Raw genomic sequence first — 26669 nt, 5'->3', positions numbered from 1 at the left:
TGGCCATTTCCAAAAGAAATAAATTAAAAAGGACACTAAGCGATTTAAAAATGTCATTTGCGCAAGTCACTGGTTTAAAAAAAATAGATCACGAATCGTCGTTTCGTGTATTACGTTATTACGTATTGAAAACAGCGCACCTGGTCGCTCCACTTCCACCACGTGACCCTCATGCACACCAGATCTTAATTTGGACAACTGCGAGACAAATACTTCGTTTTCAAAAACGGGCAGAGTCCACATTTTCTCCGCTTGCGACTCTGTGTAACAGAGGAGAGTACAAGTTTTCACCCCCATGCCAGTCCACCCCCTCCCCATGTAAATAACCCAATTTTGTCGTTCATTTTGCTTTTAAAAAGCATCTTCTATCGTCTTCTGTGCCGAATTAACCTCGGGGGCACCTCACCTGTCTACAGCAAGTAGCCGAGCAACTGCGGGCACAGCCATGATTGAAGTAAGTCAGTCCACAACCTTTTTCAAAAAAGCTGTTTTTTAATCACTTAGGAACTATGGCAAAGCATTATTTGGGTCACCTTTAGATTGGAGTTTTGACGCAATTCTCTCCTTTAAGCAATGAGCACGCAGCATTGACCCGATTCAAGGCTAGTTGTCTTCTGCCATCTAGTGGAAGAGCTTCGAAATAGGGCGGCATGACTCGCTGGGTCGTCTTCCACCCCAGTGGTTGTGGTTCGATCCCGGGCCATTGTGGCCATGTCGAAGTATCCTTGAGCAAGATACTGAATCCCCAGTTGCTCCTGGTGCTGCGTTACGTAAATGAGGTACAGTGTGAAGCGCTTTAAGTGCCAACGGTAGAAAAGCGCTACACAAGAGGTGACAATTTACCCATTTAACCAGTAGTTCTGCGTGCCGCTAAAGGTCGCTGGAGAAGTAATTCAGTGAAAATGACTAATTTCATGGCGCAGAGGTTGGGAATCACTGGGTATGCACTTTTTCAAAAAGTGAGCTGCTACATACTCTAGTAAAATTAAGCTTGGCCCTTATCTCATCAAGGAAGAAGTTGAAATGTTGCGGCTGCACACATGTTCTCTGGAACAACACAAACGTGAACATGACAAGATGACGTTTTTTTGTAATTAAAAAAAAAAAAAGCTAATTTGCTACATTCTTCTTTAAATTCAAAGTTGAAACAAAAGTGTCGGATCAGTTCTAAGGCTTAACATTTTTTTGCATCATGATTTGATGTTTTAATGTAATGGTTAACTGGTGTGTGCTTCTTGGCCTCCAGAATGCAGTCTAATGCAGTCATTCATATAAAACCAAGAGTTTCACAACTGACTCGGTCAGATGCAGTCATGGTCGTTTATTTGCAGATGTTAAAGAATATATGCCTGAGTATTGTCTGCCTGCGTGCGTTGCTAACAGTTGTTAAAAAATCAGTTGATTATCGGTTCATAACTACAGCGATTTTGGCCCATTTATTGGATTTTGCATTGTGTGTTAGCATTAAGCTAGTTTTCTGTCGCAGGCAAGCAGTGACTTGCTCCTTCCCGCTTACCACGACGAGGAGCTGGTAGCCAACCTGCTCTCCGGCAAAGAGACGACGAGTGTCGATGGCGACGACGCCGGCCTTTCCCTGGTTGAGTCTCTCCTCCCCGTTTTGGACCCCCCCGTGCCCCAACTCCCGTGGGTGTGCTCCACCCGCTACAAGACGGAGCTGTGCGTCCGCTACGCCTCCACGGGCTCCTGCAAGTACGCCGAGCGTTGCAGTTTCGCCCATGGCCTGCGCGACCTCCACGTGCCCTTCCGCCACCCCAAGTACAAGACGGAGCTGTGCCGCAGCTACCACATGGCGGGCCACTGCTACTATGGCAGCCGCTGCCTCTTCGTCCACGGCGCCGCCGAGCAGCGGCCCATGCCGCGACGAGCCCGCCGCAGCGTGCCCTGCCGCACTTACAGCAACTTCGGCATCTGCCCGTACGGCACGCACTGCAACTTCCTGCACGCGGAGGAGGCGAGGAGCCACAAGAGCGCTGCCAACCTCCCCGGGGCGCAGAAGCCACGGGAAGCCTTCTGCCACACCTTTATCACTTTCGGCTTCTGCGTGTACGGCACGCGATGCCGCTTCCGACACGTCGTCCCCAGCGCGGTGAAAAACGCAGAGCCCGGCCCAAGCAGCGGGGGGCCGGCGTCGCCCGCGTTGGAGTCCCCGTCGGTGTCGCCCTCCGCCTCCCCGCAGGCCCAGAACGCCTGCACCTTCTCCAGCCAGCACCTCGGCGACCTGCTGCTACCTCTGGCCTTGCATTTGTGGCAGATGGAGAGCAACAAGGCCCATGACGTGTGGGAACAATATCGGTATTGAACACCAAGAAATGTTTTTTGGGCTGTCTTTTTTTTTTTTTTTAACTTTTTTTTCCGTAACCCATACGTTGCTTTTTAATTTTTAATTTTTTAAATAAGGTGGGTTATGTGGTTTTCAACCATTAAGCTAGTAGTTTGAACTGTCCTACTGAATCACAAATGTAATATAATTTTTAATATACTGGGAGGAATGACTAACATGATGTGAATAAAATGATTTTAATACACCACTTTTGTCAAATGTGTCATTTTAGCTGGTGGTTTTAGTCAGATGGGCTCCAGGATTTTTTTTCCTTTCCCAGGGCAAAAGATGTGCTCGACTGATACATAGGGTTGCCTGAGAAAATAATTTTATAAACATATCAGATAAAATGCCGGGGATTAACTAGTGCTACACAGGTTTCTGAAGGGGCTGTTGCCCCCATCAGCTCCGGTGTAGCCCCGTCCCTGCAGCTGTAGAATTCACAGCAGAGAGACTCATAATTTTCCAGAATTTGAAACTAAACCGAACCCTAAAACTAACCTAAACTCTGTTTAGGTGCCCAAAATGAATAGCCTTTTGCTGTTGAACATTTGTGTGAAGTATTAGGGACTGGCGTTTCGACGTAGGCGGATGTTGTGCGTATTATTTTGACATTCACACACAAAACACGCTTTCGCCAAAACTTTGTTTCCAGGGGTGGCATTCTATTTCGTTTGAAAAAAACCGCGTAGCAAACCCAGGATGGAACGCGGGACGAGACTCTTTCCCCAATTTTTAATCCAATTGTTTTATTTTGAAGCCGGATGACATCTGTTTCTTTCCTGTTCAGTTGTGAATTTGACACTGTTATGGCGGAGACCACTTCGGTCTTGCGACGTCCAAGAAAACCTTCCACGTGAAATATTCCCCGTCGATTTACATTTGTCTTATATAGTAAGTTGAAATGTAGCGTTCAGAATCATTTGCATTGTCGAAATTGTTGTAAGCAAGCGGTTATTGTCTCGTGTGGTCGGTTGGTTTTAAGCTAGCTTTCGGGCATTGGCACCAAACCCCGCTGGAAAAATGCTGCAATTCAGGGAAAACAATTATAATGTGCACACGCGGTCGAGCAACTACGATGTTTAAAGTTTGAGTCCTATCCAATGTGTTTTGGGGTTAATTCGGGTTAGGGTTGGTCCCATTTACGCCTTTCACAGGTAAAATGTTAGCTTTTAAAACTTGACGTGTTTTCATCTTGGGAATCAGGAAGAAAATGTGATTTAACATTTTGAACCTATTGCCGCATATAGTCCTTTATTTGGCATAGTATATTTAGAGTATTCAGATCAAATACATTAAACAAAAAAACAAAATAAAAAAAATCATTTTGGTGTTAAGGGTAATAGGTCCTGGCTGAGAAACTCAAATCTTTGTATGTTTGGGAGGAGTTAAATTTAGCCTGGGTTGTAAGTGAAAATTAAGGAGAGCACGAATATATTTGGGGGGGAAATCGGATCATCTGTAGGCCTTTTATTTTTAAGGATATTTTTAGGATGATGTTACCTCATGAAATGAATAGAAATGCCATTCATTTGTTCCAGCCGTCTGAAAAACATTTATTTGTAACGCATTTCTAATGAAAGCAGTTCTGTGCAGAATTATACAGAAACACAAATGAGAATGTAAATCAACAGTTTTTTTGTTTGTTTTTGCCTTCTTCACCACGCTTACCTCACTTAATTTGAACTGTTGCATGTTAAGAGGCGACGCGGATGGCGGAGCGAGAGGAGCGACGCTTCGCCGAAGTGTCGCGGGAATCCATCAAGCTCATGGCCGAGAGCGCCGGCGTGGAGCTCGGCGACGACGTGGCCGCTCTGCTGGCTGAGGACGTCTGCTACCGGTTGAGGGAGGCCACGCAGGTGAAAGAATATGCATGCGGGGGATACTTTGCCTACCCCTCCAACATGTTTTAAGCACATGTTTAAAACAAATATTTCAACTTATCGAAAATCAAAACGCACTTTTTAAACACATTGTAAACATATTTGAACACAGTAAAAAGTACACGACAGCGTTGTAAGCCATTGTAACATTATCCCAAGCGTGAACATGAACACAGTGCTTAGGCAAAGAATTCAATCAAATGTACTTAACTTCATAAACATTGTTTGCAAATATATTTTTGTATACGCAGTTACTGATGACGTGTGTGTGTGTGTGTTTGTTTTTGGGTTGTGTTCCACACAACAGGGCAGCTCTCATTTCATGAGACATGCGAAGAGAAGGAAGCTGACAGTGGAAGACTTCAACAGAGCTCTGCGCTGGAGCAATGTGGAGGTGTGTTGTGGATATGTCGCTCCATCTAGATGCGCGTGTCACTCACATGAAGCCTCAAATGAACCTCGGCAAGGCCGTCTGCGGTTACGGGTCCCAAGATGCGCTCCCTTTCCGCTCGGTGAAAGAAGGGGAGCTGTTCTTCACCGAGGAGCGCGACGTCAACCTGGTGGAGTTGGCCTTGGCCACCAACATTCCCAAGGGCTGCGCCGAGACCATGGTTCGAGGTACGCTTTCCCCCGACCGGCCAGCCATCGCTTTCCTTTTTCGAAAGCCCCGGCGAAAGTCTCTTTGTCATCGTTGTCGTTTTGCCAGTCAGCGTGTCCTACCTGGACGGGAAAGGGAACGTGGAGCCCCAAGGAACAGGTAAGGCTCCCCGCCGACGGAAAGGGCGGCCGGCCGGCCGCTGCGACTAAGCGCCGTCTTCTCAAAGTTCCCTCAGCCGTCCAGTCGCTGTCGGAGGAGCTGTTGAAGTACTACCAGCAGATCACGAGGGCCATCCTGGGGGACGACCCCCATCTCATGAAGGTGCACCTGGCGCTTCTCCTGCCGCTTGGCCGCCCGCCCGCCCGCCCGCTCCGCCTAACCTCTGACCTCCTTCCAGGTGGCTCTGCTGGACCTGCAGTCCAACTCCAAAATTGCTGCCCTGCTTCCATACTTTGTTTATGTCATCAGTGGGGTACGCCCGCCAAAGGCTGCCAGCCCGTCCAACTCGTCGCGTATGTTGTTTCGTTGAACCGAGAGGCTGTTCATGTTTTGTTTTGTCGTCTTTGTAGGTGAAGTCGGTGAGCCACGACTTGGAGCAGCTCAACAGGCTCCTGCACATGGTGAAGAGTCTGGTCCAGAACCCCTACCTGTACTTGGGCTCGTACGTGCGCAGCCTGGTCTCCAGCGTCATGTACTGCATCCTGGAGCCCCTGGCGGCCTCCATCAACCCGCTCAACGACCACTGGACCCTGAGGGACTACGCCGCCCTGCTCCTCAGCCACATCCTCTGGTAGGTGAGGGCGAGGGCACCACCCACAGGGTAGATAAGGGCGACACCAATAATCCTAACACCAATTAAACGCAACTGAGCCGCTACGTATATTTGCAGTTTGACATTATTAGCCGTTTTTGTTGTGTTTGCCGCGGGGGGTCATGAAGCCAAGGAACAAGGTTGAAGAGAATCGAGGAGCTTCATTTTGACAAAAGTAGTTCTCTTCCCCTATCACCTGACCTTGTGTGTGCCTATGTTGAAGTAAATTGAGGAACTTCCTTTTGGCAAAAATAGCGCTCTGCTGCCATCTTGTGGCCCTTTGATGCCAAGGAACTATGTTGAAGTAAGTTGAGGAACTTCGTTTGGACTCGACTGGTGCCTTGCCAGCATCTTGCGAACAAGGACCGATGTTGATGTGAGTTGCGGAGCTCCATGAAGACTAAAAGTGGCGCTTTTTGAATTCTTATGAGAATGAAGTTGTATGTTTTTTTCCAATGATTGCACGACCCGCCCCCGTTTGAGAACAACGGCGTTTGTCTAACTGTGGTCAAAACGTGACGCGGCGCCTTGGTTCCAGGACTCACGGCGATCTGGTGAGCGGGTTGTACCACCAGATTCTGCTGTCCCTCCAGAAGGTTCTGTCGGATCCCGTCAGACCGCTGTGCTCCCACTACGGCGCCGTGGTGGGCCTCCACGCGCTCGGGTGGAAGGTAAGTTGCACCACGGTCGCCTTTTGAAACCATGAACCTTGCTGGCAGTCGACGGCGTTAACAATCCGGCATTCGTTTAAAGTCGGTTCCATAAAAGGTATTCATTCACCTCATTCATTCATTGATCAATTGATTTATTGTAAATGAAAATCGTCCAACCATCGTCCATTTTCTATACCATTACATCCTAATCTATTTATTTTACAAATACAAACATTGTTTAAAAACACACACACACCATGTAAATTGAACATGTTTTGGTTTCTCTCTTTGAAATTATTGGTTGAAAAAAGTGGTTAACTGATTATAAGTAAATTCATCGCAATTAAAAAAAGATTTTGAGATGGGACTTTTTTTTGCATGCTTTTACCTCTTTTAGAAATGACCTGGCCTTATTTCTTCATCCATCTCATGAAATATAAGCTTTAGGTTCAAAATTGTAATTGAATATTACCAAACAATTACATGTTTTTAATTGATTGTATTCGATACTTCTTGATGAATTAAAAGTAAATTATACAATAATAATAAGACCATTTTAAAAATGAGACTGAATTATTATTCATGCATGGAATGAACTATTTTTCACATTTTGCGTGACTATTTTGTTTGCCCTCATCTGCGAATGACCAGTCCTTATTTGGCACTTCATTTATGTCATTCAATTATTAGGTTAATTGATTTATTGTAGATATGAAAATATTCATAATGACTTGTGAATTATGAAACGAAGCAATTTGTCTAATATTGCTCACACATTTGAACAATTTTCTTCATCTACGAATGACCTGGTTATATAGTCGGTTCTCAAAGAGGAAGTCAAGCCAAACGTTTTTTTTTCCAGAATATGTTCGCAGCAGGCCCACTAGTTGAGACGAGGCATTCTGATTCATGTTGTATTTGTGGAATATGAGTGTAGCAGCAAAATCCACCCATTTTTGGCCATCTCTGCGGGCGGCCATTTGGTCACTTCTCTCTGAAAATGACATCACAGATGCTCAGGTAACGACCAATCACGGCTCAGCTTCAGAAAACAACAGGTCAGCCGTGACTGGTCCACATATTTTACCTGCATTTGAATATGTTTTGACCTTGTCTATGAATGAGGTACAACCGTATTTTCAAAAATGCCATTATCTTATTAGATAATTGCTTGATTGATTCAAAACGTAAAAAAATAACTGACTTAACTAGTGACTAACCTTTCCTGCAGGCTGTTGAACGCGTTCTTTTTCCGCATCTTCCCGCCTACTGGGCCAACCTGCAGGCTGTGCTGGACGACTACTCGGTGTCCAACGCTCAGGTCAAAGCAGATGGACACAAGGTCTACGGCGCCATCTTGGTTCGTCCCAAACCTCGTCCAAAAACGGCGACTTAAACGGCCGCATTCAATGTCAATGTGTTGTCCTGCAGGTGGCAGCAGAGCGCTTGCTGAAGATGAAGGCGCTCTCGCTATCCCAGCCGGCAGCCGACGGAGGCCCCGGTGCTCTTTCGGGCTCGGCGGCGGGAGCTTTGGGCTACAGGGTGAGCTCGCCCGGTCTCAGCCCGCCGCCGGAGCCTCTGTCCGAGGCCGCCCTGGGCATCGCCAGCCACCTTCAGACGGGCGGCGCCGGGTGCCCGTGGGAGGACTGGACCCCCGTCCCGCTCCCCGCCATGTACTCTGAGCTCTACTCCTTCTTCGGGGACAGCCTGGCCATGCGCTTCAGCACCGGGCCCGGGCTCGGGTTCGGCGGCGACTCGGCGCAGGCCGCCGATGCCAGGAAAGACCCCCCCGGGCCCGCTTCCAACCACGACACCGCCCGGAAGATGCCCCAGCTCACGGCCAACCTCAACATCAGTCCCAGGCAGGATGGAAGTCCCCGGACCGACCCGCCCCCGCCCAGCCTGGCCGCGACTGGATCCGGAAGGTACAAAAAGACACAAATCCCGACCGAGCCCAGGAGGGGGTTCCCTTGGTGGCCCGCTGCCCGCTGAATAGACGTTTCAGGAACGTTTGTCACATTCTGATATCCCGGCACTTTCAAATGTCACAATGTTTTGAACAATTTTGAAACAGTGGTACATTTTTTTTCTTGAAAATGTCTAGAAAACCCCCTCAAAAAACATTTAGAAATAAATGTTTTAGGTCTTACATTTATCTTAAATCAGATTCTTAAATGTAAAAAAGTTGAATGAAAATTGATTCCTTTTTTGAGACAAAATTATAGATGAATTTTGTCAAACAAATGAGGATGAAGCGGTTCAGATTTTCATGTATAAAGAAAAAATTTGAAAAAATGAAAATTTCCCCACTGTGCTGAAAATTTCCCCACTGTGGGATCAATAAAGGCATTCTTATTCTTAAAAAAGCGTGATGAAAATTTGGCCATTTTTGAATGCGAAATGTTAAATTCCTTTAAATGTTACACAGTTTCTTTCAAAGCCCGATTAAAGTTTGTTCATCTTAGTAAATTTAACAGTGTTCATAAAAGAGGACAAAGATATCACTCTTTATTTAAAAGAAAGTTTCAATGTAATACAGTATTAGTTTAGATTTTTTTTTTTGCATTTAAAATGGTAACGCCATAAATGTTAGCCATCACATTTTTAATTTAAAATTGTTATTTTTGAATGTAAAAGAAAAAATGTTTAACTTGAGTCACTCACAGTTTGACTCGCATGAATGCTTTTATTATGAAATGTAAATGAATTTGAATATTATAGCATATCATTTTTTATTTAAAAGATTCAAACAAAACTTCAGGTATGTTTTTATTTCTGTCCCCTTCCTACCAGGGCTGTGGCTCGCTCGTCGTCTTCCTCCGTCCAGCGCTCGCGATCGTCCACGTCGCGCCTGGGCCAGCGGCAGGCGGGTCCGTCTCGCGACGTTTTCCCCAAAGCTCGCTTCACCTCCCCTCAGGCGGGCCCCCTCGTCTTCTCCTTCCTCATCGGCGGCAGACAAATGGGCCGCAGTTGCCGGGGCCGCCGGCCTTTCCAGACCACCTTCGCCCTCACGCCGGCCCCGGCCGCCGTCCCGCCGCGCGCCTACGCCCACAAGTTGCCCGTCATCGGGCGGGTGGGAAAACCTGTTCGCCGATGGGCGCGCTCCCACTATTCCCTTCACCTTCCTCTTTAGCGCCAGTCCCCACATGTAGGTATGCACTCTTTTTTTTATGATAATGTTGCATTTGACAGACATGATATTTTCCCATAGCAGCTCCATTATTTTTTGGTTTGTTTTTGCTATGAAATTCAGTTGTACACTTGCTTCTTGTGTTCTTTTTGACAGAATACCGTATGTTCGATGATGCAGATTTTACAGACAGTAATTAAAAAAAAATCAAACAGTGTGTATGTGTGTGTTTTAAGGTCATTTTTAGAAATGTAATTGTAATTTATTTTCCTATTAGTGATTCCCGGCTATATAACAGGTTTGATTTATTTTTATATAGATTGTATCTACTTGTCTGTAGTGTTTTATTGTATTGATTTTTAAAAATCTAAAAAAAGTGTTTTGTTGTTTTTTTAATTACTATCATCTATCTACGTGTACAGTATGTTCTTATTTCAGGTTGTTTTTTTTAAATTACCAAATCAAAATTTTCATTCCGTATTTAATTTGACTAATTCATTAAATGCATTTGTCGTTTTTTATTTGTAATTTTAGCATTTGGTTATATCAAATACCATTCTTTATATATTTTTTTCATTATTACGTAATTGATAAAGAATACAAATACCCAATGCATAAGTTTGAGTCCATTTATAAAATGCAAATAATCATGTTATGTGCAATTTTTATTTAGTTATTTGATGTAATAAATTTAACGCGTGCGTTTATTTGTTTTATTATTATTTTTATTTGTTATTGATTGTATTAAATATTTTTCCGTTTCGGTTTCGACTTGCCGTCGCATTGCCTTCATATTGACGTCGGGCGTCGTCAAGCGTTCCATTCCCGCTAACGTTGAGGCGGGTAAGCGACGTATTTAATTATTTAATAAATAGTACAAATAAATAAACAATATGTAAGTATTATTATTCCATTTTTTATTCGCACTTGATTTCTTTTTTTTCCTATCCATTTGTTCTTCATGTTAACGTTACGGATGACGTATCAAAGAGAGGCGTGACCTTTTGGTCGCATTTCCGCAAACATGGAGGCTGTGTTGAGCGACGTAGTGGCTCCCGAAGATCTTCTGGTAAGTTCTCCCCGTGTATTTAAAACACCTTTTCCTCTTCGTCGTGCGATAGCTCGCAGTCGGAAGAACAGACTTGCGTGAAACTCACCTTCCACCCTGCCACAAGAGAATAGTTTTAATTCACGGCAATTAAGTTGTCGCGTCACATAAGGAGCTAATGCTAATGCTCTTTTTCAACCTTTGACTGTCATGTTAACGGTAACGAAAGTCTTTGACTTACAGTCCCACCCAAAAACCTTCATCATTGCCTATATTTATATTTTCAACCCTTAAGTATCATTAATTTTACAGCATAATCTTTAAAAATGAATGTCTTACAGTTTATTTGATCTCTAAAATGCACAACACCAATTGCTACTTTCCTATAAATTAATGTAGTTGTTTTTTTTTTCTTTTTTACACAGTGACACATAGATATTCGATCATAAGTGTGGCGTTGACTGCATGGTTTTTCCTGGCTCAATTCGAGGCAGCTATGATACCGTTTCGGTCATGCTTGAATTGAATGGGTCACTCCTGTGTTGTTTATGTTTTGTTTTTTCTAGAAATTTGAGAAGAAATACAACAATGAGTTGGCAAAGGGAGCTGTTTCCAAGGAGACCAAGTTTGAATACGCCTGGTGTCTGATCAGGAGCAAATACACCGGTGACATCAAGAAAGGAATTGCGTTTTTGGAGGGTGAGTGTTCTGCCAAGCTCACGTGTTTTGTGGTGTTCCCTGTGAGTTCCTCTCACATTTTGCATGTTGTGCTAAAGAACTTGTCCAAAAAGCCTCAAAGGACGACACGCGCGACTTCTTCTTCTACCTTGCCGTGGCCAACTACCGACTGAAGGTGAAAAGCTCGACCGTGTCGCGCTTATTCTTTTGCGCCGTGTCACACCTATTCTCTTGGACCATGTACATGAGTAAATGTAGGAGTGAGCAAAAGTAATGGGCGACCTAAATGCCCCCATGTGCATCTTGTCGTGTAGGAGTACGAAGAAGCCCTGAAGTACATCCGCATCCTTCTGAGAAATGAGCCCGGCAACAAGCAGGCGCTGGAGTTGCAGGCGCTCATCGACAAGGCTTTGAAAAAAGGTGAAATTGACCAATGTGACTTTGAATACATGATTTAGTGTGAGTGACAGTGAGTGTGCGTGTGCGCGCGGTTGTCAGCAAGTGTGTTTTTGTGTGACTAAAGGCCCCGATAGACCAAAACGACGTTCACCAACAGTGACAGACGCTTACCCCGTGTGGCGTTCGGCCGGCTGTCGGCACGTCACGCTGGCAAAACACACGGACGGCTACGACGGACAGCGACGCGGACCATGAAAGTAGCTTCTGCGCACGCGTGAGATGTAATACCCCTCCATACCATCGGCGGCGGTAGTCACCATTTCTCATGGTTAGAAAACTCCAACCGGAAAGATGTTGGCTGATTAGAACAACGTAAACAATGCACTGGGCTCACTGTTTTTCCGCCGTTGTCATGTCCCGTTGGTGCTCCGAGCGCTGATTTGCTAGCTAACAGTCAATCAAAGTGAGCAAATGTCACGACTGGCGACGGCGATTCAACATACGTAAACGCCCCCAAGACGCTTACAGACGGCTTACGACACTACGACGGTGGCCACTACACCAAGCAGACGCGCTTAAAGACGCCACGACGCTTCACCACCTCCGACGTCGCTTTGGTCTATCCGGGCCTCAAATGGGCCTGAGTGATTGAGTGCGAGTGAGTATGCAAATGAGTGAGGCTTGAGTGTATCTGTGTGAGTGAATGAGAATATGTGAGTGAGTGAGTGAGAGAAAGACATATCATGTGTACGTGCATGTGAGTGAGTGAAGAAGAGAGTGCATGTTGGACTTTTAGCGGGGCCTAGCGTAGACGAGATTGAGTGTGTGTGTGTATGAAAGTGAGTGAGTTTGTTTGCGAGTGAGCATTTGTGTGAGTGTTAATGGGTGTGAGTTTGAGCTAGTGTGTGAGAACGTTTGAGAGTGAGTGAGTGAGTGAGTGATTGAGTGAGAGCTTGTTTGAGTTTATGTAAGTGAAAATGTGTGTGTGTGTGTGTGTGTGTGTTTGAGAGTGAGAGAGACTGCAGTGAGCGCTTATGTGAGTTTTAATAGGTGTGAGTGAGGTTGCGAAAGTGCACGTGAGTTTGATGCGGTGAGTGTTGGACAGTATGCGAGAGTGCATATGAGTTTGTGAGAGTGATTTGTAGCTGGTGCAAACGGAAGGGGGTGAGTGTGATTGTGGGTATTTGCTTTTGAGTGAGTGAGAATGTTTGACATGAGTGAAGTGAGCGTGCATGTGAGAGCTTGCGCACGGCTGCTCCCTGAACATGTCCTGTTTTCTAGATGGCTTGGTCGGCATGGCAATCGTGGGGGGAATCGGTCTGGGCGTGGCCGGTTTAGCCGGCCTCATCGGCCTGGCTGTGGCCAAGCGAGGGCCCAAATTCTAACCGGAACCCTTTTTTTTTTTTTTTTTTTTTTTTTGCTGGACTACCACATTGATTGAAGTATTCTCTTTTGCATTGACATTGACCGCCAACTGTCGCCTGTGTACATAACAATTCAAGCATCAAGCCACGCCTTTTATTTATCATCCAATTTGTTTTCATGCTAATGTACTGAAAAGGGAATGTTCTGGCAAATGTCCCGAGTTTAACAGCTTGTTTTTCCCAGATCGTCAATAAAAAAAAAAAATTAAAAAGAAAAAAACATGGAAAAATGTTGACTTGCGTCACCTGTTCTCATCAAACAATTCCATCCTTATCGGCAGCGCCACAGGTAGTTGCCGCCGAGTAGGTTGCGATCGGAACGTGCCGGCGTTTACAGCTACAGGAAAAAACATGTATTAAAAAAAAAAACATGACTTGGCCTAGTTGGCTGGTCTCGTAATCGTATTGACCCAAAGATGAAATCAAATTTGTCAACGTTGATTTACGACGCCATCGTGTGTGTGTGTGTGTGTGTGTGTGTGTGTGTGTGTGGTTATCAGCCTCGTGGTGTGTTACTTATTAACTCACCTGACAGCAGCACCGAAACTCCCAAGTGACAAACGAGTGATTTTCCATCATAATAAAAAAAAAGGGTGTTCATGATGAACTTAAATGCAAAAGTCATTGAACGGCAACACTTAGGTGGATTATTTTATAAAAATGTGATTGCGTGACTTCTTTCCATTCTTTTTTTGGAGACTGTTAACTCGTTCACTGCCAAGGTTGTCTTTTCACAGTCCAGCTATTCAATCCCAGGAATTTAACATATTTTTTTCCAAACGTTAACGTAAGAGGGTCTGACTTCATTTGTAAACATGATATAAAAAAATATTTTGAAAGTTTTTGATATTTGTATTTATATGTATTTTCGTATTTTGATTTGACCGTATGGAAATGGAAAAAAAAAAAAAGTTTTCTTTCCACCGAAATAATGTTCGATGTTTTGAGGCTCTGTGTGCCATATTTGGGGCTTTGCAATATTTACCCGGGCTATTAGTTTCCTCTCGGCTTAAATTGAGGGAGCGGGAAACCAACGGCATGGCAAAGGTCTCGGCTTAGCCAACACGCCTTCTCTGTTTGTGTGTCACGATTAATGAGCTGGCTGATAGCGCGAGGGAGGCCACAGTTGTGATTCACCGAGGTGACAAAAACACAAGCGTATCTCCAAGTGGCGGCCTCCAAACGATCTTTAACGGCCTACTTTGGTTGCTACTAAAATAATACAATTGACAGAGGATCTATTTATTGGTGTCATCGGCGTGCGGCGTGTTGATCATCTAAAATGGCTTGCCAAGTGCATCCTGCCCCGTCGTAAATATTTACGGCTTGAGCTGTTTTGCGAAGCAACGTCTGCTGCCTTTTGTTTGAATTGTGGTCAGTGACACCGCAGAGAAATCAAGCAACTCCCCATTGTAAAAGGGAAAAAAAAAAATCCTGCCAACAATGATTCAAATTTTACGACCTATTTCAGAATCCAATAGGTCAGAATAGAGCTTTCGGAAATGGTCTAGTCCACAGGTGTCGGATAGCGGCCCTCGAGGCCTCCGAATTAAGATGCCGAAGACGTACAACTAATCTAGTATTTGACTTTGCAACGTGCGCAAATTCTTTTGGCGGCAACTTTTTAAACCAAGTCCGTCTTGGTGCCAGTCACTCTCGTCTAAGTTTGGCTCCGATGCAAAGTGAGCGCAGCTCAGCTGCTGCACAAAGTCAATTTCACTGAGTAAAAAAATGTCATGCTTTATAAAAGTTCAATTCATCTCCAAGTTAATGCTTCAACTCTGACAGCCAATTGGAAAATCTAAATAATAATAATAGCATTTTTTTCAATGAAATCATCCAATCCATCTTTTAAAATCCACCTTGACAATTTATTTTAAAATAAGTCTTAGAATTTTTTTTTTTTTCATAGATAAGATACAAAATAATAATGACAGTGATAATAAGTCATATGTATATTCATGTCACTCTGGATTTAGATTCAATCAGGATGTGACAAAACAATGTGATGTGACAGGATCTGGATGATTTATCGTTTTATTGTTATTTTTTATCTTTTTTTTTTTATTGTTGATCATATTTTTTTTTATTTGATTTATTTCCGTCCCCATCCCCCCCCCAAAAAAAGGACATAGTGTATTTTGTTGCTCGCATGACCATTGGACTCTGCGTGAGCTGATAAACACCTGTTACGTTTCGGGGGTGTTAAGTGGTAGCAGATATGCCTCCGTGTGTGTGCGTGTGTTTGTGTGTGTGTGTGTGTAAATGGGCGGAGAGAGCAGGTGATATAAATCCATGTCTTTGGTGAGCGTTCATACTTCTCCTGCAAGCCATCGCAGCCGATGGTTTGATTGACTTCCGGACGTCGCTTCCTGCTCGCCGCTTTTGGACCTTGAGGGTGGGCGGGGCGGGCGGGGCTGAATCATGGATCCGACCGTGGAAGTGGTGGCGTTGGTTCTGGGCTTCCTGGGCTGGGTGATGGTCGGCGTGGCGCTGCCCAACCGCTACTGGAAGACGTCCACGGTGGACGGCAACGTCATCACCACGTCCACGATCTACGAGAATCTCTGGATGTCCTGCGCCACCGACTCCACCGGCGTTCACAACTGCCGGGAATTTCCGTCCCTGCTCGCTTTGAACGGTAAGTCGGAACCGGCGACTTTGGGGGGGTTTTTAACATTTTTTTATTTTTGATAAGCTTGTCGTCCCCCGTACCAGGTTACGTCCAGGCTTCCCGCGCCCTCATGATCACGTCGGTGGTGATGGGCGCCTTCGGCCTGGTGGCGGCGCTGGTGGGCGTGCAGTGCTCCAAGGCGGGTGGCGACAATTACGTGCTCAAGGGCCGGATCGCGGGCGCCGCCGGCGTCCTTTTCGTCCTTCAAGGTAGAGGAGTGCCTCTCAAAATTTGCACCAAGTACCACCTCAAAAAATGCAATGAGAGGTTTGATTCTGAAAATCTATAAATGTATATTTACATTTTTTAAAAATCGCTGGTCCATGATTATAAAACACTCACTGGCAAGACGTGGGGTCGTATCTTCGCTCGCTGCTCACCAGGCATACCACCACCCGCGCTCTCCGTTCCAGCAGTTTGATTAAGCTCTCCTCAGCAAACCTCAGTTTGTGATTATGTGTGTTTGGTTGTAGGGACGCATTTGAGATACACAGGTTTTATTATTAATTTCCAAACATTGCCACATACTTATTGCCACTAGAGGGAGCCCATCAACTTAATTCCTAAGGTAGCGTTTCCTCAATCTTTACGGCGCCTAGGTGCATATTTGAAATAGCAAAAATCATTTTCCCCAGAGTAGATATCGGTACTGCGCCTATATCTCCTTATTTTGATCTATGGGGCACTCGTGAAAGCTCCTGATGCCAGCCATCCATACTTAAGACAAAAAAATCTGACATTGAGTCCTCCTTGTCACCATACTGTGATGATTTGACACATTGGCCAATCAAAAGTCTTTGTTCGCAATTATCTCTCAATGTGTTCATTTCAATGTTAAGTATTAAAAGTACTGGTGGTATCAGTAATCGGTATCTGCGAGTACTCGAGCGAATACTGGTGCTGTACGTATAGTCATGACTTGCAAATTCACACAATAGATATTGGGAGCAAACATATTTGCAAAATTCCACGAGTTTTCAACTTGGAAACTTTCCATGGGAATAAACTCCCGGCGCCATCAAGGAACTCAAATGAAGTCAGTCGAGGGGCTTCATTAAGACCAAAGAAGTGAGTTGCCGCCAACTTGTGTCATCCTCGTGCCAAGGAACTATGTTGAAGTCAGTTGAAAGGCTTCATCTACACAAAAGTAGTGCTTTGCCGCCAAATTGTCACATCTTAATTCCTTGAACCAAAGTTGAAGTGAGTTGATGAGCTTCATTTAGACAAAAGTAGTGCTTCGCCAGCATCCATAGGCAATTGTAAACCTTTTTTGGTGGGGTGGTAACTTCACGGATTTGCGGCCGGGGTCCGTCCTAAGCAGCCACTATATTGCCGATCTTTAGTCGTGCCCCCACTATAGCGCCTTTTTAAAAATCTTTCTTTTTTTTTTTTTGCAATTATTGTATGTATTTTTTTTTCTTCCTATCACTATATGTTGCAGGCGTAGATAGATGAACAAATATACATTATTTGTAGTAAATGAATCATCATATTTGCACCAACCAAGCGAAATTGGATGATTTCCCCCAATGATCCTTGACTGGGAATCACTGCTTCAAGGTGAGCGGCAAGAAAAAAAAAAGGGCATCATCGAGCACGACTGCTATAAAACACCTTAAGGATAATAAAAGACGTGCTTTACGGCTTATAAAAATCAATTCTTCCGGTCAGACTTTGGACTTGTTTGGCAGCCGCTGTGTCCTTAATGATTAATTTTAAAAAATGAGTTTTGTGCACAATGGTGGCATTGTCGGCTAGAAATTGTGTGTGGAAACTTGATTCCAAACTGTGAAATGTAAAAGTAGAATTTGAGAAAAAAAAAATCTAAATTACAAGAGGTACATTTGTTAAAAAAATAAAAATTAAAAAAAATTTACAGTAATTTGTGAAAATGTGGAATCCCGAATGAGTGTTTGTTCAATCTCAAATTAATGGCATAGCTTGAATTGTAGGAAATCTTTTGACCTACGAACAGTTTGATGCAGTTGAGAAATTTGAATTGAGGTAAAATTTTAACTTTTCTACATGAATTCAAATTCTTTTTTTTTTATGATGGGAATAGTGAGGATTATGGAAAGGTAAAAATAATAATAATACTAACCTGATGCCCTGCTTGAGTAGGAAATTTGGACTCTGGAAATGGTTGATAAATGTGGAAGCGTGTCATCAAATCTGCAAAATATGACAATGCAATTCCTGTCCAAATTGTGTCAGCCGTTACACCTTTTACATCATCTTCTTGTTTCCTTAATGGTCATTTATATTTTCTTTACTTTTTATTAGGTTTGTGATTCTTCTTTTTTCTATTCAGGTTTGTGCACAATGGTGGCAGTGTCCTGGTACGCCTTCAACATCACCCAGGAATTTTTCGACCCGTTCTTTCCCGGCACAAGGTACGAATGACGCGTGGCGAAACAACATGGGGCACCCTGACCCTGGCGTTTCTGTCATCGCAGGTACGAAATCGGCGAGGGGCTCTATATCGGCTGGTGCTCGGCCGTGCTGGCCATCGCCGGGGGGGCGTGCCTCATGTGCTCCTGCAGGATGGCCTCGGAGGAAAAGTAGTAAGTGACGCCGTCCCCGCTTCAAACTCAAAAACGGATTGGATTTCACCTTGACATGTTTTTATGAAATCCGCAGCCCTTTTCCTCATCAAAGCAGGGGCACCGTTTATTCTGGACCAGCCCGGACCAGAAGTGTCGCTGCCAGCACGTATGGTCGAAATGCGTACGTTTGACTAGAGTCTTTCCTTTTATACTTATTAAAAATGATTACATTTTCTAGTGGAATACATGCATTGTTTTGTCACATTTTGTACTCAATTTTCTGCAATGTTATTTATGTCAAATTCAATGTTCATTTGATTCTCGATTTTTGTTTTTTTGTACATTTTTTTTCACAATTGCACAATAAACGTATTGTACGTGTTGAACACTATGGTTTGGGTTCTGAGTCATTTTATCATTTGAGTCGTAAAACAGCAAATCAAAACGCATCACCAGCAAATGAAAAGAAGCAAGTCATTTTTGTGATGTAGAACATTTAGAAGCAATCTATTTAGGAAATGTCGCTTTGAACTATTTTTTTTTTTCTTGTGGGACATGCTTTTTGTTGTTATTTTTGAGCGTGGACGCAACGTGCCTGTTGTCCAATGAGAAGAGGCCGCGTCTCCAACCGGATGCCGACGTGCTACCGCGTGGGCCAATCACGTTGAGGAGTCGGCGTGGAGGGCGGGGTCAACAAATACACACCTAAAAGATGTTTACTATTTTTCCGTAGATTTTGGAGGTGGGTCCGTCCTTGTGTCAACTGAAAAACTATATAAATTGGACTCATTTTTTTATTTGAATCGTAATTTTCTGGATACTTTTTGCGTAACGTTGCGTTCAAAGCGCCATGTTTGCTGAGGGAACCCTTGCTCCGATCGCTGTTTTCCACACGGAACATGAGCACGGACGTGAGCGTAAATACAGTGCTCGCTCGGCTAGCTGTCTGGTCCTAGGAGAAGAAGCTTAAACTGCAGAATGGCGTCTCGATGAGTTCGACGTCGTGTTTCGTGTGTTACTAAACCATCGGCGGCTATGGACCGGGGACGCCTGACTGCATTCGGCGGGGTCCTGTGCTCCCTGTCCCTGCTCTCTGTCATCTTGGACCTACAGCTAGACGGTAAGGCACCGCACGTCGCCGTGTCAACTCCTTGCCTTGTTTTTGTCTTCTTTCTCCTTTAAAAGACGAGCAACGTTGTGTTCCAGGCGTCTTGGGCGCAACCCGCGGTGAGATTGAGCATCACTTGGAGATGGGCCGCAAACTTTTGGCAGCCGGTCAGCTGGCCGAAGCCTTGTCTCATTACCACTCTGCTGTAGGTAAGCTCACCATAATCGCTCATGCAAGCCCAAAGCGAGTCTTCCCCCCAAAAGTATAAACGTTAACTTTTACAATGGTCTAAATTGACCGACAAATGTGGACTTTGAGGTGAATTTGTTGCATTTCAGCTGAAGCTGATGTGAAATGCAGTGGAATTAATTGCTGAAATGTCGAAAACGAGACTTGAAGTTGGCATGTCTTGGTGTGTCCAGAGGTGGATTCGAAAAACTACCTGACGTACTACAAACGCGCCGCCGTGTTCCTGGCCATGGGCAAGTCCAGATCGGCCCTCCCCGACCTGACCAGGGCCATCCAGTTCAAGCCTGACTTCCTCGCCGTAAGACAAAAAAAAAAAAATCACGTATCCCCTTCGTTTGCGTGACATGACTTCTTCCCTTGCGTCCTTTTGTGCCAGGCCCGACTGCAGAGGGGGAACATCCTTCTGAAACAAGGCAACGCTCAGGAGGCCCGTGGCGACTTTGAAGCGGTGGTGAGCACAACACCGGAGTTTTGAGCTGGCCCAAATTGAAGCGGCTCTACTACCTTCCTCCTTTTTCCGCTCCGCAGCTCAGGCCGTCGCCGGATCACGCGGACGCACTGGAGCAGCTGGCGAGAGCCCAAGACCTGCAGGAGCTGCAGGAGGACGCCCGGGCGGCGTACCACCGGGGCAACTACGGCGGCGCCATCTCGGTGCTGGAGCGAGTCGTTGAGGTACCTCGAAAACGGGGTCCTGGATTAGGCTTGAGCGTTTATTTGTTCGGCTGATTGTCAAGCCGCTTGCTAGATCTCGCCGTGGGATCCCGAGATGCGGGAGCTCCGCGCCGACTGCTACCTCCGCACGGGGGAGCCGCAGAAGGCCATCCAGGACCTGGCGCCCGCCACGCGGCTGCGCAACGACAACCGCGCCGCTTTCCTCAAGCTCAGCCTGCTACATTACAGCCTGGGGGAACACCAGGAGTCTCTGAAGTGAGTCGGACCCCCGCGCTGAGCTCTCGTCGCCCAGCCACCCCACTCGCGCTCCTCTTACCTTGCGCGCAGCCAAGTCCGCGAGTGTCTGAAGCTGGACCAGGACGACAAGGAGTGCCTGGGCCACTACAAGCAAGTGAAGAAGCTCAGCAAGCAGCTGGACTCGGCCGAGGAGCTCGTCCAGGCGGAAAGGTGGCGTACAATGGGCGCCGCTGGCCTCTCTACCGCCAAGCCCCGATTTACTCGGCCCCTCCGCTCCCCCCCGCCCCCAGGTACCGCGACGCCATTGACAAGTACGAGGGTGCGATGAAGGCGGAGCCACATGTGTCATACTACACCAACCTGGCCAAGGAGAGGATCTGCTTCTGTCTCGTCAAGGTGAGGCACTGTCTTGCCAGGTGTTAGCGGGGATTCGACAAACCATTCTTTTTTTTCAAGCAATCGATGAATCGCTGGGAAAAAACCTTTCCATCCCTTTAGTCCAAAAAACGCTATCTTAAATTGGGTTCGGTTTTAGCTGTATTAGCGTTAAATGAAATCGGGTTCAGTTGAATTGCGTTAAATTGGGATACGATGGGTTTTATACAGTTGAGCTAAATTTGGTTGGGTGAAGTTAAATTGAGGTTAGTGGAATTGGGTAAAGATGATTTTTAAAAAAAGATCATTTGAGCTAATCGAAATGAACTCATTCACTACCGTTGACAGGCAGGTATTTCATTAGCATAAAACTGGGAGGGCTGCCAGTGATTGATTGAATGCCAGGAGCACTACAAACACTCCCTTTGCAATCCACCCAATGGGCACCCTTGTTCTAAACAATTAGTTGATGATCAAAATAGTCGTTGAATAATTTGATAATGAATTAGTTATGGATTAAAAATGACTTGTTACATTTGGTGATTAGTCGTCAATTAAACAATCACTTGTTACATCTTTATATATTAGTATAGCTTGTTAGCAGTGGTGTGACAGCTACAGTATGAAAATAAGCAATAATTTGACAGTTTGCACAACACCACGAGTACATATGTGTCCGTTTCCAGCTCAAGTCGGCCACAGAGGCCATCGACGTGTGCTCCGAGGCGCACCAGAGGGACCCTCGCAACGCCAAGATCCTGCGCGACCGCGCCGAGGCCTTCATCCTCAACCAGGACTACGAGAAAGGTCGACCCTGCCTGTGAGCCGCGAGCTCCCCCCACACGGTGGCGCTGTCGTTCACTCGGATGTCGATTTCTTTCTTTCTTGCTTTCTTTCTTTTTTTTTCCACCGCCACCACAGCCGTGGAGGACTACCAGGAGGCGCAGGAGTTTGACGGCGACAGCAACGACATCCGAGAAGGACTGGATCGAGCCCGCAAACTGCTCAAGATCTCCCGCAAGAGAGACTACTACAAGATCCTCGGCGTCAGCCGGTACTGCCTCAGCACGCGCAAACAACCGATTGTATTAGCATTATTGAAAAATAATCCAATTGTGATTTCTTCAATCTTATTCCCCGCCACCCCTCAATATTGCCATTTAATATATGTATTTATGTCAAGGCCAAACACAAGCAATAAATGAATCGGTGTTGCAGTAAACAATATCGGATTTATAGCTGCATTGCTAATGTTGTGTTGCTCTTTGACCTTGGGTCATTGATTGACTTTTTGAGTTCTCCTCTCAGGGCGGCCAACAAGCAGGAGATCATCAAGGCGTACAGGAAGCTGGCGCAGCAGTGGCACCCTGACAACTTCCAGTCCGAGGCCGAGAAGAAGGAGGCCGAGAAGAAGTTCATCGACATCGCGTCGGCCAAGGAGGTCCTCACCGACCCAGGTCGGGAATCCGCTCACAAGCAAAATGACAGCCACTGCTTCGTAAACTCGCATTCGCTATATGTGTGCTAGTGCCCCCTTCCCACACACACACGATGTCATGTCGGTTTGACTTTCCGGTTCTTAAGGCAACTATGCTAATGTTGGCCTACTGGCGTAAATAACGCATTAGGTTTAGTGTATTTGAGCTAAATTCAGTTGCGTGAAGTGAAATTGAGTTAAGTGAAGGTAAATGAAGTTGGTTTGAGTTAAGATGGAGGTAAGTTGACTTGAATGAAAATAAGTTCATTTGAGTTAATCAGTTGGTTTATTTTAAGATGAGTCGATTCAAACTGAGTTGAGCTCAGATAAATTAAGTTGAGTTTACATTGAGGATAGTTGAATTGAGTTCATCGGACAGCGGCGGTATTGTTAGTACTTGATGAGCCTCGGGAAGGTAATTTGTTTGTGTTGAATATTAAACTACTGAAAAGTAATTTATCTAACTTGGGTTCATGATTGTGTAGACACTTGGTGCTGATATGTTGTCCATTATTCTTTGTGTTGTTACAGACCGCATTCCCAAGTGTAAACTGAATACCAGTTTTAAGTGCTGTGTCGTCATCTTGTGGCATCAGTCAATTACAACACCCTTTTTGATAAAGTGTAAATTATTTTCATTTCCACCATTCCTAGCAGTTTACAGTATTGTATTTATTGAACATTTGATAGATGAGCAGCCGGTCCAGTCTCGACTATTTGTATAAGCACTTCAAACGTTATTTTTCCTTGTATTTTCAGAAATGAGGCAGAAGTTTGACGCAGGTGAGGATCCATTGGATCCGGAGAACCAGCAGCAGCAGGGCGGCGGCCACAACGGCCACGCCTGGCCTTTTCCTTTCAACCCCTTCGAGTCGGGAGGCAGCTTCCACTTCAAGTTCCAATAGAGGACGACCCCGAGCGCCGTTACGGTGTTTTCGGTCCATAGCAAAACAAAAATGGCTGACGAGACTTAAAAACTGCAACGTTCACTTGGTTTTGCCACTAGGAGTATTTTTTTTTTTTTCATGTTTTATGTGCCATTCATGTTTTTAAACCAATTTGACTGATGCCATCAAGTGGACAACTGAATGCTGAGAGACAAGTATTTCCTTTTTATCATTTCAAAATCTGCACTTTTATTTTCAAAAGCACTATCTTCCAAACAATGGCTCTGTAATTGCAACTAATGCCAAGCCGAAAGTGTCTTAGGAATATGACTGACGCTTCGAAGTACAGTGAGACACGGGAGGCCGGGCTCTGAAAACTTCTAAGTTACGATAGCACCGTACTTAATTCTTTAAGAAAAAAAAAAGTTACACTGTAATTTATGGAGGAGAACATAAGTTATTTATTGAGTTTGTTTTGTTTGTGATCTTGCATTTTCTGTTGTCAATCTGATGCAGCGGCTCAACTGCATTAAATGCCCCCCCCCCCCCTCCGCCCCAAAAAAAAGTTACTGATGCTTGCGTCATACATAAAAAGCAAGTTGCTGCCGATCCCAGATGGCTTTTTTTGTGGGGGAGAGGAGGGCACACCCTGGACTGGTTGCCCACCAAACACGGGGGCAAGTATAAAATATGTATTTCTCTGACTGTTCCTTCTACAGGGATAACTGGAGTTTTTCACTGCGAAGAGAATAAAGCTCCATGTTCTCAAATCCTGAGTATTCTTCTGAATTTGAGACTCCGCTGAAAAGACATACAATATTTAATTCACTAACAAAAGCATGAGTCCATTCTTCATAGTCCTTTCATTTCCGAGTGGTTCACGCTGAAAGCTTGCGTGTCGTCCAGAATGTCAGCCTCGGCCTCAATGGACACAACGTGGTGACCTGGGATCATGGCCAGGCCCAGAACTCGGGGTTCCCCCTGGGAGAAAGTGTCTTTAAAGAAGAGGGGGGGGGGGGCGGGGGACATGAAACTCAATAACTGCCAAGCAACCCTGCTTCAAGTCTGCTTCCGTGGTCACCTTTGGATTTGAGGAACTCCTGAGCCGACCCGAGGATTATGTTACAGTCCCGGTCCGTGCAGAGGAAAAGACCCACCAAGGTCCGGCCGTCAGTCATCCGGATCCTCATGTTTTTGTTCAAGAGGCCCTGGAGTTTCTGCCTCGCCTGGGATGATGAGGACACGTCACGTTGTTTCAGAGTACAGAAAGTACAGTACATTGAGGTATCGTTCAGTTGTATTTAACTTTAACACACAATATATTTGGAGTTAATTTTTTACAACTGTGTTTCCGTAGTTTTTAATGCTCATTATGGTGGAACGTGAAGAGTTGTGTACTATTTTAGGTGGTGCTCGGTTTAAAACGTGCGAGAATCACCAACGAGTCGAGCTACATGATTTTTTGATTGACTCAAATTCACTTGGCAAAAAGGAAGGCTACTCATTTTTAGTAGGTCATGTATTATGAAGAGGCTCTCGTTGACAAATGGCTCTTAGAAGTGACAATTACAACATACGAACCGAAATAATGTTAAAATGTCCGTGCATTTGTCTTGATTGAATTACCTGACCGTAAATTCGTGAGCGACAGAATTGCTAAACGCCGGAGTGTCGCTTTTCGGGAAGCAGACACGCGTATTCGGCTTTAAACACCGCACCATAAGCTTAATAATAATAACCATAAGAACGTAAATAGGCCAAATAAACATACGTGATTAGACGATCCGTTTTCCTCGATTGTCGCCATCTGTGCATTCTTCTTCTGTGGTTTGCTGCCGGAAGTATTTGTTAGATAGACATTTTCTACGCGAAACTTGACCAACAGCGACCGTCAGTGGTCACCGGTGGTTATGACATGGACTACAAACTAGCTGTTAAGTGAATTTCCTTTTCCGAAACACGTTTTGTTGCTTTTATGACAACACTTTGATTTGATTTTAGATTGACTTACTCTGATTTACTACATTTGCAAAATCAGGAAATCATGCAAGGAAATGCATAGCAATGAGCCGCCTCCACCCTTTTATTCATTCCTTTCCTACAATCCATGTTTCCTTCTTTCCTTCTCCTTTCTGACCTTGATTTGCTTCATTCCTTCCTTTCCTTCTCTAATTGCTTCTAGCATCCTCACTTGCCTCCATCCCTCCCTCCTTCCCTCCTTGCACCCCCCACCCCTTCCTCCCTTTCATACGTCCTTCTTACATGCTCTCATTCTTCAGCCCCACCTTTCTTCCATCCCTCCACCTATCCTTCCTCCCTTCTGCCCTCCCCTTGCCTCCTTTCATGCCATCCTAGTTTCCTTTTTCATCTTTCCTTCCTCTTTCCCTCTCATTCTCCCTCCCTCTCTTTTTCATTCTTCCTCCCTTCACCTCTTCATTCTTTTCAACCATCCTTTTATTGATGCCTCCTTGTTTCCTTCTTTCCTTTGTTTATTACTTTTATTACATATTCTAATTTCCATCCTTCCTATACATTCTACCCATCCTTCATCTTTCTTCCTTCCATCGCCCCTCCTTCCATACATCCCATCCTTGCCATTCTTCCTTCTGTCTTCCCTTCTTTTCTTCATTGCTTCCTTTCATCATCCTTCCTTTCCTCTTTCTCTCCTTAATTTGATCGTTCCATTTTTTCCTTCCTTCTCGTCACACATGCTTGTTTCCCTTCCACTCCTTCCTTCATCGTCTTTCCTGCCACCCATCATTCCTATCGTCCCCTGTTTCTTTGCATCCTTCCTTGATTTCTTTCTTGCCATTCTTTCTTCCTTCTATTTCCCCTTCCGTCCTTCTTTTCATGTTGACCGTGTTTTCTTTTTTCCATTCTTCTTGCTCCCTTGCTTTCATCCCACTCCCAATAAAGCACCTTTCTTCTTTCTTTCTTCTATCCTTTCATCCTCCAGCCTTCATCACTTGCCTTACCATTTGCCTCTTCTTCCGTCCATCCATCATTTCTTCCATCCCCCTTCTTTCTTTTTTTGAATCCTTCACCTCATACATTTTTCTTCTGTCGTTCCAAGTTTCATTCCTTTCCTGTCTCTCTCGCTTCAACCCCCCCACTCCTTCCTTCATGTTACCTTCATCCCTTCCTTCCTTGTTTATATAGTTTATTAAAAAAAATGTTTTAGTTGTGTTAGCATACTACCAGTTAGCATGTTAGTATTTTATCCCCTCTCATTAGAAATCACGTCTAAATACATTGCAAGATGTAAAAAACTCAAATGGCCTTGGGTCTTTTTTTTCTTTAGTTATTTCTTTCTTTTCTTTTTCCTCTCCTTTTCTTTCAATGTTTTTTAGCCATTTCCCTCCTCGGGCTGCTATCTTCCCAAGCAACTGTTAGCATTCGATCAATTGCCATCGCATCCTCTCTCATTGACTTCCACCCTCACCACAAGCGGTTAATTTTTTAAGCAATACAATCTGATG

At 44.9% G+C, this 26669-nt stretch overlaps 6 protein-coding genes across 7 annotated transcripts; 5 read left to right on the top strand and 1 right to left on the bottom strand.

Annotated features, from left to right (window-relative positions):
• Positions 1 to 184: 184 nt before the first annotated feature.
• Positions 185 to 2549, top strand: cth1 (cysteine three histidine 1). The gene is made up of 2 exons (XM_086023191.1): positions 185 to 454; positions 1487 to 2549. The coding sequence occupies exons 1-2, from the start codon at positions 446 to 448 to the stop codon at positions 2318 to 2320; spliced, it is 843 nt and encodes a 280-aa protein (XP_085879317.1). The 5' UTR covers positions 185 to 445; the 3' UTR covers positions 2321 to 2549.
• A 460-nt stretch (positions 2550 to 3009) lies between these two features.
• On the top strand, positions 3010 to 9633 carry taf6l (TAF6-like RNA polymerase II, p300/CBP-associated factor (PCAF)-associated factor). Of its 2 annotated transcripts, XM_086017004.1 has the most exons (13): positions 3010 to 3235; positions 4043 to 4200; positions 4532 to 4618; positions 4692 to 4842; positions 4931 to 4981; positions 5049 to 5143; positions 5220 to 5294; positions 5392 to 5612; positions 6172 to 6304; positions 7518 to 7646; positions 7718 to 8211; positions 9080 to 9438; positions 9573 to 9633. In XM_086017004.1, the coding sequence occupies exons 2-12, from the start codon at positions 4054 to 4056 to the stop codon at positions 9417 to 9419; spliced, it is 1923 nt and encodes a 640-aa protein (XP_085873130.1). In that variant the 5' UTR covers positions 3010 to 3235; positions 4043 to 4053; the 3' UTR covers positions 9420 to 9438; positions 9573 to 9633. The 2 variants fall into 2 exon arrangements, with proteins under 2 accessions (XP_085873130.1, XP_085873122.1); XM_086016996.1 differs by having other exon boundaries at positions 9080 to 9633.
• A 773-nt stretch (positions 9634 to 10406) lies between these two features.
• On the top strand, positions 10407 to 13201 carry fis1 (fission, mitochondrial 1). The gene is made up of 5 exons (XM_086017029.1): positions 10407 to 10485; positions 11031 to 11163; positions 11241 to 11317; positions 11457 to 11562; positions 12823 to 13201. Exons 1-5 carry the CDS (start codon positions 10441 to 10443, stop codon positions 12924 to 12926), a joined length of 465 nt encoding a protein of 154 aa, XP_085873155.1. The 5' UTR covers positions 10407 to 10440; the 3' UTR covers positions 12927 to 13201.
• Positions 13202 to 13358: 157 nt separating this feature from the next.
• On the top strand, positions 13359 to 18576 carry cldn15a (claudin 15a). Its single transcript, XM_086017016.1, has 5 exons — positions 13359 to 15606; positions 15684 to 15848; positions 17951 to 18032; positions 18096 to 18203; positions 18280 to 18576. Exons 1-5 carry the CDS (start codon positions 15390 to 15392, stop codon positions 18374 to 18376), a joined length of 669 nt encoding a protein of 222 aa, XP_085873142.1. The 5' UTR covers positions 13359 to 15389; the 3' UTR covers positions 18377 to 18576.
• Positions 18577 to 18920: 344 nt separating this feature from the next.
• dnajc3b (DnaJ (Hsp40) homolog, subfamily C, member 3b) lies at positions 18921 to 23960 on the top strand. The gene is made up of 12 exons (XM_086024259.1): positions 18921 to 19305; positions 19392 to 19502; positions 19716 to 19840; positions 19919 to 19993; positions 20071 to 20214; positions 20288 to 20469; positions 20542 to 20661; positions 20742 to 20847; positions 21513 to 21633; positions 21748 to 21880; positions 22135 to 22283; positions 23063 to 23960. Exons 1-12 carry the CDS (start codon positions 19221 to 19223, stop codon positions 23206 to 23208), a joined length of 1497 nt encoding a protein of 498 aa, XP_085880385.1. The 5' UTR covers positions 18921 to 19220; the 3' UTR covers positions 23209 to 23960.
• On the bottom strand, positions 23628 to 25390 carry naa38 (N-alpha-acetyltransferase 38, NatC auxiliary subunit). The gene is made up of 3 exons (XM_086024260.1): positions 24962 to 25390; positions 24272 to 24416; positions 23628 to 24185 (listed from the first exon to the last, which is right to left on the bottom strand). Exons 1-3 carry the CDS (start codon positions 24995 to 24997, stop codon positions 24043 to 24045), a joined length of 324 nt encoding a protein of 107 aa, XP_085880386.1. The 5' UTR covers positions 24998 to 25390; the 3' UTR covers positions 23628 to 24042.
• Between the last annotated feature and the right edge of the window lie 1279 nt (positions 25391 to 26669).

Source organism: Filicampus tigris, chromosome 2, assembly GCF_054856515.1.
Source record: "Filicampus tigris isolate MCC_2025a chromosome 2, RoL_Ftig_1.0, whole genome shotgun sequence".
NCBI lineage: Eukaryota > Metazoa > Chordata > Actinopteri > Syngnathiformes > Syngnathidae > Filicampus > Filicampus tigris.
Note: the sequence above shows the minus strand (reverse complement) of the source record. Positions and strands in the feature narration are given on the sequence as shown.